The following is a 12,134-nucleotide window of genomic DNA, read 5'->3' as shown; positions in this document are numbered from 1 at the left end:
TTTCCTTGTAGAGGGGATGTAACCGCGGTAGCTTTGTCGAGGATGGGTCTCACACAACAGCAGTACAGACCTAACAAAACAATCGGGTCCCGAGTAGTAAAATTCGGCGAAGATGACAATTCACACCGTTCGCTTTATCTACTTCCCCGGCCGAATTCTTTTGAATTTCAGGCTGTTATCCACAATTGCTCCCAATTTTTGAAAAGAGTCCACTTCTTCCAACTACACGCCTTTAATGGTATATACAGAGGGCGTATTTTATTGCCAGTTTTTTTTTCAAATCTATTTAACAAAAGTACTTTTTTTTCGCTACTGCCTATGTATTCCATTCATCTTAAATAGCTCTTTTTATATGAATTCAATGTGATGGGTTTTTCATATAAGGATTTATTTAGGGATTATCAAAACGTTGGACTTGATCATCTCGTGCTCATATCTGGCATCCTTTCAAATCAAGTTAAAACAAACCTGGTTTCATACACATCCACAAAAGGCGGGAACTGACGGAACAAATAAACTAAGTTTCAAATCAACCTCATATTAGAGGCAGGATCAAGGACACGCATTTTAACAGTTTAACAATTTCACATTGAAGGAACCCAAAGAGTAGCAAGCACTTCATTGTCTTCACTAGCATGGATATTTTGGAGGGCTCAAAATTGTAAGCCTTTACATTCATTACAATTGACTATTAAAACCTGGTTGAGGAAATAGCTTATGGATATTTTTGAAGATGTATTTCAAAAGACACCCTCTGCACCTCCTTTAAATCCTGCATACTATTTTGCGGACTTCCTTGCCGCTTCTGGGATTGGAATTCCAGCAGTTCAAGACGAAAAATGTATTAGTTTTACTTGACTTTTATTTTCATACCTTATTTGATCGACCAGCGAATTAGAGTTGACTGATCTTGCTAGCCCTTGATTATATGGTTGATCGGAAATTTTAGTAAAAAAATTGTCCAAGTCTGACTTAAATCCTGCTACTGGATCAACGCTTACATTTTCCTTACGAATATTAGAGGGAAGCAAATTAAACAACGAAGGAGCCCGAGAAAGAAGAGAAGTGGACTTCATTGTTTGAACGGATTCTCGAGGGCTTAAAGGTGCTCTCAAAACGCTCATTAAGCCTCTAAGGTCTCTACAATAGACCCTAAATCCTGGGTTGGGACAAAGCTCATGGGTGCTTTTGAAGGCGGACAGTATCACAGTATTTACCCACTTTCAACTGGATATGCTCATCAAACTTTCCATCATTTGGGAGGACTACACCTTAATCTTTCTTTGATGAGACCTGCTCAATATCTTTACCTCCATTATCTACGAGTGGAGTATTCAAAGGAGTTGACCCGAAGGTACATTGAGCGGAATTTCATTCCGTACAGGGCCATATTACTCTCAGTAACCCAAGAATAGATTATTTCTTTTTATTTCCTTTGCAAGGCTAGTGCAATCTTGGCCGATCTGACCAAACACTAACTTTGTATCGTCAGCAAAAGAAGAGAAACTGGCAATAATACTAAGCTTTTGAAGCAAGGCAATGAATATTATGAAAAGGAGGGACCCTAAAATGGAACCCTGGGGAACACCTGACTTGACATCATGTTTGTCACTAAGGGAAATAAGTTGGATCTGGCAGTTTGCTCAAAGGTTTTCTTTGTAGGGACTTTAATTTTCTGGCTAGCGTTGTAGAGTGGGAGGCTAGTCCAGATGGGTATATTCCCATTTCGAAATTGACATCTCAGTCGTTTGAAAAGCTGGAAGAATTTGCGATCTTGCGTGTTGGTGTAGCCACCAGAACAAATAACGTTCTAGACTTGATCTTTTGCAATGGCCCTAATCTGATCCAGTATGCCCATGTGACGCTTAGTAATCTGTCAGATCATCATGTTCTCGAGAAAGGGTCGACCATTACACAAAAGCCGACGTGCTCTAGAGTAAGACCGGCCAAAAAGGTCGGTCTGGGTAAGTTCAGGTTAAAAGACGACCATTGGCTACAAATTGCAGAAAGATAGAACAACTGGACCTGGTTTCAATTCTGAAACATGAATCGTCCATAGATGCAGCCATTGGCGAACTAGTTTCAGTTTTTGAGAAAGTTTGTTCCAATCTAGCAATACCTGAATGGTTTCCGAAAGGTGCAACACGGACTAAAATTCCAAAAAATAGGAAGACTTTGTTCAAAAAGAGTTGCAAACTAGCGAAAAGGCTGAACAGCACTTCAAATCCAGTAATTGTGCGTGGGCTCCAAAAGAAGTTGGACGTAGTTCAGGGTAAGATTAAGGCCAACGAAAATGACGAGTTACAAACTGAGAGTAAGGTGGTTCAGGAGGTCAGGTCGAATCCGAAGGCTTTTTTCTCTTATGCGAACTCTAAGAGAAAGACGAAACACCCTGTTCGGCCCTTTGAGGTTGATGGGGAAGTAATGTAGAGACTATGGCTAACATGCTTGGAGATCAGTTCTTCAGGGTGTTTTCAACCCCAATGAGTTTAGAAGCAACAGCGCATTGCTCTGAAGATGAGTCTGTTGAGATTGACATGGTTAATCTGTTTGAGCACTTAGATGATCTTGTAGCCACAGATCAAGATGCTTTCGAGGACATCAGCGACTTGAGGCTTTCAAGTTCTCCTGGTCCTGATGGTGTGACATCTCCGTTTCTGATGAGATGCTCACTGGGTCCTAGGTTTAGGAATAGGGTCAGCTCTAAAACTACGAAACGGAGCTATCCTATTTATCGCCTTTCTTTGCGTCCCTTCTACGTGGACGGAATGACACCGTATACTAAAGCACGTCTTAAGTCTCATGGACCGACGGCACATGTACGGGTGAAAAAAAGGACAATCTACCTTTGAAGATCCCTTCTTCCCATTGTACTTCTCAAGGCCGAACTTGAGAAGTTTTTGACACCATTTAGCGTGGTTAAACTGACAGCCTTTTTCTTCATTTCATTCGCAAAACAGGACAAACTGTTTTCTCTACAACTGCCTTTTCCTACTCTATTACAAGAGGAGCTACTACTTCAACCTCTCCATAGGTCAAATCAGTTGACTTCTCAACTACTGGGTGAGCCTCTTCTTCAAGCAGCACCCTGGTTTCATTGACCCAAGCAACTAAATCCTCCATAATGAAAATAAAATAAAACTTATTAGGCTTAAAGTAATTTCGTCTTACCAAAGAGTCGTAAAATCCAAACCAAATTAAGTGAAGGAATGAATTCATTTTTATTTTGAAAAAATCATTTTGAAAAATATCTTTTTTTGTCATCACTTTTTTAACCTCGCCAATAATGCATGACTTTCTTGATTTGATGAACCTAGAGAATACGCATTCAGTTTTTTGTAAAATTAAGACGTGATATTAAGCTAACTTACTTTCTGAACCCGTTTTGCCAACTATATGAAGATGAAGACTTTTGTTTGTTCTTGCTGTCTGTCTAAAGCGAGAGAAAGTAGTTAGAAATTTGTTTTTTGGACACTTTTGGACAGGGATGGACAAAAGAGCCCAAACCTGAAATGCCATCCTGGTTAAAAGTCCATGACAAAGTTATTTAGAGCAAAATTTTTGATCGAGAAAGTTTCCCACACTTTGGGTTCAATAAATTTCCAGACCTTTGCTTCAGTTGTTGAATCTGGTCTCAAAAGCCTGACATGACCCATCAGTAATGTGCAGACAAGTACATGATGTAGGTGATACCTGTCATGTGCTCATGGGATGCTTAATGAGAAGACTAAATGTTTTTTTTCTAGATCAGGGTTATACAAGGGTGACTAGAATAATAGGTATGAGCGTGAGCCATCAATCACACCATCTCCCTTTTCAGTCAACCGAACCTGATCGAATGTGATATAGGTATAATAGCAGATATTTTCGTGGCTTATCCCCTTGACCTCTTGACTGCTTTGCCTCAATCAATCTGAGTTGAGATTTTCAGTCGACGCAGAATTTAATTGGTTCTTGGAAGGGATTGAAGGGATTAAGCGGATAAGCCACGAAAATAGCAGCCAATGACTTATGTTGGGATATTCTTCAATTCTAGCATCTATTTTTGTCTAGAGGAACCTTTTTGTAAAAGTCTAACTACCATGACTATCATTAGCCAGTTTGATTTCCATCCAAAAATATTTTGCGTCATAATTTCCACAGAAGACAATAGTTCCCTATACAACTCTCTCTTGTTACCTTGGACCAAGACCGGCCCGAGTTCCCCTGAAATAAGAAGATCAATGTTTTCTACATTTTCCCAGGTTATGGAACTCCAACAAATGTGGGACTCATTACCACGTCCATGGAAACCGACAGAACAACGAGCACGGATAACGAGTAAGTCTGATTGGTGATAATGAGAGGAAGAACGGTAAAAGGGATTACACATGTTTAGTATAAATGATTAATTAGCATAGCTCAATAGTTTCCCTCATGAATTTGTTGTGTCACCTCATTGGTCCATTCATCCCGATTTGTTTTTTACTTATTTTTTATTTTAGGGCATCAATCATTGTTTAGTTTCCTTGAAGTTTTTATTTGTGTTGACAAGTAAGAAAACGTTTGAGAATAAGGTTGGCTATTCTATGATATCATTATTTAAAATGTAAATTTGAAGATTAAATAGCAATCTTAGCTTTGGATAAAGTAAACTCAGGGACAAAAGACGCCAAAAAAATCAATGCGTCAAGTAAAAAGTGATCAGAAAGTGAAATGCGTTGTTTTCCTGAGAAGTATTTTTGGATCATGTGTAGAGTTATAAAATCTAAAATTTACAATCCTGATAAAAAAGAACCCAGAAATTACGACCCTAATCAAAAAAAGGAATTTTTGTTCTATTTGCCAATTATTTTTCCTCATTATCTACTTTTCGTTTTCTTTCCCTGTTTCACGCAAAAAATGTTGAAGGAGGACTTCATTGTCAAGTCTCTCCATGTCAGAGTTTTCCAGCCCATTTGTTCTCTCCACCCTCATCCTCAATTCCCTTAACATCTCTCCTACCCAAACTTTGTAGCCCCAGCCCATCCTCTGAACATCATGAGCCCCACCATGGAGATCGCAATTTAACTGGAGGTCCTATACCTCGGGAGGCTTTGATATCATTAAAAAACGGGACTAAAATGGTGATTTGCACCTTATCTTGGATCGGCTGTCACCCTCCATCCTGTCAACGAGGCTACTGCTGATCATTTCCAGCCATTACGCTCCAGTTTTCCCTTATTGAACTGTTAATAATTCAAGATTATTGACATTTGAATTCAAGGATCGAGCAAAAGTTGGCTCTTTTCGCTCAGTAGTGGTTAAAGCATCTTTCATTCACTGTGCTTGGATATTTCTAGAGGGCTAGATATTTCTAACGACCACTGACATTGTACAACATCCTTGAGCTACAGCATAAAACTTGCCATGCTCCTCCCCATATTTTTTTATGTCTACTGCGTATGAATCTGCGTTGCATGGATAGCGTGACTAAGATTTTTTCGATTTCTGGTCGGGAGGTTCAGTTCCATAGGTGCTTAATAATCCGTTTCATTATTGGGGTATGTTTGGCGGCGTCAAATATCTCCAGTCCACCGTCGTCCATGGCCCAATGCATCTTTTAGATCGGCTGCTCAGATGATGGCGATACTTCCTCCTTCTACTCCCCTTTTACCCTTTCCTCAAAGGTTCTCTCATTCTCCACCTAAGATAAATTTGGTCCAAAAGTAGGATTTTTAAGGTTAGAAGGCCTAGTCAAAGATTTGATAGCTCAAGTCCACCTCTCCACGGTGATACCTACTACACTTAAGAAGATTTTATTCAAATGTCAAGACTTATAGTAGTGTTTTTCATTGTTATAACAACAAAAGGACCAACTTTAACATACAATGCATCTGATCATTACCTCTGATTAATATTTTAATCCGCTGAAAACCTCTACGAGGATGGTATTTTGAAAACGCAATTCAATTGTGTTGGGCGTATCTTTGGGTACGTTCAATTGAAATTTCTTAAAAAATCCATCAAGCAGGCGCTGAGAAATTACCCTTCAAATCTTTAGATTAGCATCAAATTTGACCACAAAATGCTCCGGCTTTACCTTATGAAAATTGCAAAGAAATATATTATGCCTTTTCAATGGGCAAAAAATAAATAAAAATGCTTTACTTGTCTGAAGCCTGCAGAAAAAGCTAAAATTAGTTTTTGATTTCTCTTAAAACTTACTTAGAATAAACAATTTACAACTATGATGTCAATTACAAGTTCAATTAGTTTTTATGTTCATATTGACATTTGATAAAAATATATTTGGTGAGTAAAAAATAATAAATGTGAAAAGTGACAAATTTAAAAACCAAACTGTATCTTTGTACTATTTCAGCTACATGATTTGCTGGTAAAGCTTTCCACGTTTAAGAAAAATTGATAGGTAATTGTTGCATGGCCGAATGGTGCTAAATGACTCGATGTTTATTGTGCATTGATGAGGGTATATATACAGAGAGGCATTGGACTATGGAGAGTAATGAGTGAAGTTGTAGATTGAGAGTAAAGGAAAACTATTGGTGACTAGACTCGGAACACATCTCCCTTTCCGGGGGAGCAGAAGGGGGCCAGGATGGGAAAACTTTACATCGACAAATATGACTAGATGCGTTGATTGGACTAGACACCCAGGGAAGCAAGCTCTCCCGGGCAAAGTGACTGGTGGTTCTTTTCAATAAAGTCCATGGGCATCGGTTCCTTTGTTCCAAGGTAATGGGCATGGGTTTCCCTCATCCATGGCAATGGGCATCAGTTCACTCCACGGCAAAGTTGGCACTTACTCAATCCTTGATCTGGAATGCTATCTAAAAATTTGTCCAAGTCTGACTTGAAAGATGCCACCGGATCAACAAGGCCTACGGATTCCCTACGAATACCATAGGAAAGCAAATTAAACAATGAAGGAGCCCAAGAAAGAAGAGAAGTGGACTTCATTGTTTGAATTAGCCTGGATTCTTGAGGGCTTGATGGTGCTCTCAAAACGCACATTAAGTCTCTACGATCACTAGAATTGACTAAAATTCCCGATCAACCTTTCATTCAAGAGTTTGCCAGATCAGCCAACTCTAATTTGTTGGTCGATCAAAAAATATAAATAAATAAATGTTAAGTAGATCTCCCACGAAAATTGTAAATAGAAGAGGGCCAAGCACACTCCCCTGAGGGACACCCAGCCATAATTTGGACCACGATGATGCCATACCATTAAGAATGACCCTTTGACTTCGGTCCAAGAGCCAATCCTTAATCCAAAGGTGATGCGCTTTGGCAAAGCTAATGTTCCTTTACTTTACGAAATGGACAATATACCGTTGCAGTGTGTTCGTAGACACAAGGACCTTGGAGTGACCGTTGATTGTGAGCTCAAGTTTTCGGATCATTGTGCTCAGATTGCAGCTGAGGCGAGGAGAGTCTGTGGAACACTACGCCGGAGATTTACAACTAAGGACCCTAGGCTTCTCACCCGTCTCTTTATCACATATGTCAGGCCTCGTTTAGAGTCCTGCTCTCAGATTTGGAATCCCTGCCTGAAAAAAAGACATTCTCCTCATTGAATCGGTTCAGAGAAGGTTTACGAGATTTCTCTGTACAAATCTAAGCTACTCCAATCGGTTGCGGCATCTTGATATGGTTGGCTTGGATACCCGACGGCATCGCTTTGATGCGACTCTAATGTGGAAGATCTTGAATGGTGTGATGATTTTTGAAAAGTAAATGATGCCCCGGTTTCTCGACCATCTGAGGGATGATGGAGTCGCCAAAACAAGAAGAGCTGAGGTCCTATACCTCAAACGGCCACCCTTTCGGACTCGGCCTAGAGAAAGTTCTTTCTTTGTTCGAACCTACGAGTTTTGCGGGAATTGTTGCCTATAGAAATAACAGATGACAGCTAGTGACTGGTGAAAGGAAGTGTACTCTGGCTTGTTTCCTCTTCTTCATTTCCTTCATCTTCTTTTATACATTTTTTACAATATTGATAATAACCAATACTCTTTATACTCACCAATGGTGATTTGAGTGGTATTCACAACAAACAATAAGTAAAATGAATAAATTTCTCGTCTTGGATTGCTTCCAAACCCAGTAGCGGTAAAGAAATCTTCAAAGAAAAAAACTCCATGAGAGTTGTGCACCAGATTCGACTTTTCGGATCGGATTCGGATTGGATTGACCAAGGACGACTTCACCCTCACCCTTGGATTGACCAATAATTTTCGAATTCGGATGTGGCCGGATTTAGCTTTTTGTTCCCATTCGGATTGAGGAATGGAAAAGGCAAATTGCGTTCGAATCCGAACCCGATGTAAAATTTCAGGATTTACTAAATATGTACAAGTTTGTTTTGAAAAAGGTTTCTTTCAGAACAATATGGTTTCAAAAAATGAATCAGACTACTGTCTTAAAAGGAATCTTAAAAACTTAATAAGTTATTATTACTTGTAGAAACTGCGCCCGTTGGTCGAAGTATAATGGATGCCAATTTGTCTTTGTGAAGGACGCGTGTCCCATTGCTTGTGGAAATGTGTGCGAGGACCTGTTAACCAATTGTAATGAGATGGTGACTAATGGTGCTTGTGACTTTTTAAAGATGGATATGACAAAATGGTGCGCTAAATCATGTCATTTTTGTGACACTGACCAAAAACCCCTTATATAAGACGTCAAGTCCAAAGATTGTGGAACCCATGTCACCAACGTCTCAACATAACGGATCATACTTCGAGCATGTGAATATGATATTCTTGAAGAGTTGCGGATTATGCTAAAATATGACACTGGAAAGAACAGGGAAAATAAAGCATACCTTCAATGTAACTAAAGTCAGCCTCTTAGCCTGAAGTACGATATTGCAAGATTGATCCACGGCCGTGAACTTCTTTGACCCGCTTGAAATGTCTTAAGATAGTAAAAATACTCTTTCGAGTAGACTCGGACTTCAGGTGAGTGGTGGATTTGAGATTTTCAGACACCAAGTATTGAAATCCCGCGTTTCTTTTGTTTGGTGGGCCTTCATTTTCTCTGACTTTCAATTGGTGCCTGCTTCATAAGAAATGGTCCAAGAATGAGCTTCCATGACTAATTGCGCGCGTTACCCTCTAGGTCCGTTCATCTCAATCCGTTAGTTATTTTCTTTTATTTTAGAGCATGGCTCGTTTTGTTTTCTTATTTCTGTCGATAAAACAAGGGAAATTTTTCGTATGAGGTTGTACATTTTATGGTATCATTTTTTAAAATATAAATTTGAAGATGAAATGGTTCTTAATCTTGTAATAGCAAATGCAGCGATTCAAAATACCAGCAAACCCCTTGAGTAAAAAGTGATACCAATGCTATTATAATTCGCAGGAGACATGCGATATCCAAGTCTTAATGATCTTTTTGGTCATTGATTGCATAAATGAAAATTGTTCCTCACCGATGCCCCTTAGGAATGTTAATAATATTCTCGATGAATTTGGCTTGATAAAAGGTAAAAAATATGCAAGAGATGAAATCAAGCTACCAAAATGAGACCACTTAAGAAAGAAGACATTTGATAAGGAAATGCACCTTTTTTATTTCATCGAAAAGGACCGATACAGTTTGTCATTTTAATACATCCACAGTTAGGGGGAGACGTAGAAACCTCAGACGGAGAGGCAGACAAGGAAGCCCCGCTCTCCCTTTTTCTCCACAGTAACTTGCTCTGAGCACTCCCATGTCTGACTCAATATTTAAAGCCCAGAAATGTCATAGTTTTCTGATGTGCATCAATAAAGCAATTCTACCCTTTTGAAACAAACAGAGGCACATGTGAGTTTAACCATCCGTTGGTTGTTGGTTACAATGATAAGAAATCAGCAACGATTTTGTTCGAAATTAAGTCAAATATGTTTTTTTGAGCGTGGCACTTCTCAAGAAAGCAGTCCTTTGAACGGTGGATGGCGAAATTTTCCTTCGCCAACAGGTTTACACTGACTAGGGACGGGCAAAGTGTGCAAAAATAGTGTTTGTCACTAGGAACCACTTTTCACACATTTGCACTTTTGACCTTTTTACTTTTATTTTGCACTTTTTTACACATTTGGCCTAAAACAGTTTATTTTGGTTGAAATCAGAACCTTCTTTGCGTTAGAATTGGTTTCAAAGTTTGAAATCAAAGGCTGCCGCCCAAATAAAGAGAAACAAAGGAGAACAGAAATGAAACAAGCCAGTTTCAAGCCAATAGACAAGCTAAGCAGGGGGGCTAAAATAGTTAAGCAGCCAAAAAAAGGCAACATAGCTGCCTCCTTGCTTCCTCCAGGCCCACTGTGTTCTCTTTTTGAAGAAGGAAAATTCCAACTTTTCTTCAGTAAGATCAATGTTAAAACTAGATCAATTTTGCAGATCTACAGCACGAAAAAGAGGAAGAATAAGCAAGGGGGAAGCATTCATTGACCCAAGTCAAAAAACATTACGTCAATTTGGTTCATAGTTGAGGCAAAATTCGTTTTTTAGAATGTACTTTTCAAATTTGTGCTACTGTGAAAAAAGATTTGAATATCTTTTCTTTTTTGATTTTGTTGCACCTTTTCTTACACTTTTTGGCCTTTTTGCATCTTTTTCTGCACATTTTGGGCTTATTTTTTGCACCTTTTTTCTGTAAAAGGTTTTGCTCTTTCGCTCATTTTGCCCGCCTCTGACACTGACTGATTGAGACAAGAAGCTAGAACTTATGTGTTAGTCTCAAGAAAAGTTATGTGTATCTCCACAACGTGATTTTGTAGGCAGAAAATTAGAGGCAAAGAGTTGTCAAGTAAAATTACTTTAAGAAACTAAAAGATTTTCCAGTATTGCTTGGCATAATAGAAAGGTGAAAATTTAAGTAGAGCTTCTGTCCTGACGATTCTTGTCTAATGTCTCTTATCTTTTCATGCCCTTTAAACACGTGAATGCTTGTCTGAGGAAAAGCTCGTATCGGGAAAAAAGGGTGGTTTGACGAGTTGAGCTGACCGATTGAGGAAGTAAGCGTACGAATCAGTTGATCGACGCCATTGATTGTTTCCTAGAAATATATGAGTTTTAACCTATATGGTCCATCTTGATTGTGTCAAGTCGCAAGACAAAAAATCAGTAGTCGACAAGGAGAAATCATTGCCCCATTGGTTGGTCCTTCGAGCCGGATTGTTGGCCTTTAAGTCTGTCAAACTCCTAACCGTGACATAGTGTGTGGAAAGCGTCTTGGCCATAACTGTCTACTAACATCCGAGAAATCAGTAATCGATGGCTATTGCGTCTTCACCGGACCATACCCCTTTTGATCTGAAACGGTGTAAACTCGATATTGTTGGGAAGAAACGATCGATAACAAGACAAATCTCTAATTTGGAAAGAGATCTCGATGCCGTCCCGCCCACATTTCGTACAGGTCTAAGGATGCTCAGATATCGTCTAAGCCAACGGATTGTTGGCTTATATCGTTAGAGTCTTGGAGGGCAAACTCGACAAAGCCAATTTCAATTCATGGTATGACTTCTCAAGATCATTATCTAGCCAAGGAAAAGAGGAAGAATTCTGCTCATGGCTCCTCAGAAGTGTTCATCGAGATAACCGACATAGAGTGGCGTTGAGAAATTCGGATTCAAACGCCCGACGAACTCTGAAAAGTATTGAAATTCAAGTTGAGGCGAAGACAAGTGTATATCTACTCAGGGACTCTGTAGAGAGGAAACGACACGGATTTCCCCTCACCGCCAACTTAGGCCATTGCGTTGAATCAAGACATTAACTCCAGTAGGCATAAAACAAGATTATCCGTACTGCATAGTACATTAAGGTGTTTTTAATTAAATAATGATCTCCTTGATATAAAACTCCATCCATATACTAAATATTTCTGAATTAATCTTGAAAGTCAGAAGAATAAATGAACATTGTAGCGAGATGCTAATTCGAGCTACTGCGTTAGCTCCAATCCCGTATAAATACCGTTGTATGTGAAATACAAAACCAGTACGATGTGAACAACTCTACTCACTGCACCTTGAGTGGCCTTGCGGCTCTCATTGTTGTTACAACATCAAATTAATAAAAAACAATCAAATTGTTTTTTGATTGAAATTGGTGAAATATTGCGTAAAATTAGCTCAAAAACACACAAAGATAGA

The 12,134-nt window shown here is 39.1% G+C and overlaps 1 protein-coding gene across 2 annotated transcripts in view; it reads left to right on the top strand.

Moving 5' to 3' along the window:
* The window catches only part of LOC131887078 (uncharacterized), a 54,644-nt gene that overhangs the window by 3,091 nt on the left and 39,419 nt on the right, over window positions 1-12,134 (top strand). The window contains exons 2-3 of one of the 2 annotated variants that reach the window (XM_059235571.1): window positions 4,245-4,320; window positions 8,452-8,828. The exons of the other annotated variant lie outside the window; for it this stretch is intronic. Coding sequence (XP_059091554.1) covers window positions 4,245-4,320; window positions 8,452-8,665 — 290 coding nt within the window. The 3' untranslated portion in view covers window positions 8,666-8,828. Of the gene's footprint in view, window positions 1-4,244; window positions 4,321-8,451; window positions 8,829-12,134 lie in introns of those variants that run through there. 2 annotated transcript variants of the gene reach the window in all.

Source organism: Tigriopus californicus, chromosome 9, assembly GCF_007210705.1.
Source record: "Tigriopus californicus strain San Diego chromosome 9, Tcal_SD_v2.1, whole genome shotgun sequence".
Classification (NCBI taxonomy): Eukaryota; Metazoa; Arthropoda; class Copepoda; order Harpacticoida; family Harpacticidae; genus Tigriopus; species Tigriopus californicus.
Note: the sequence above shows the minus strand (reverse complement) of the source record. Positions and strands in the feature narration are given on the sequence as shown.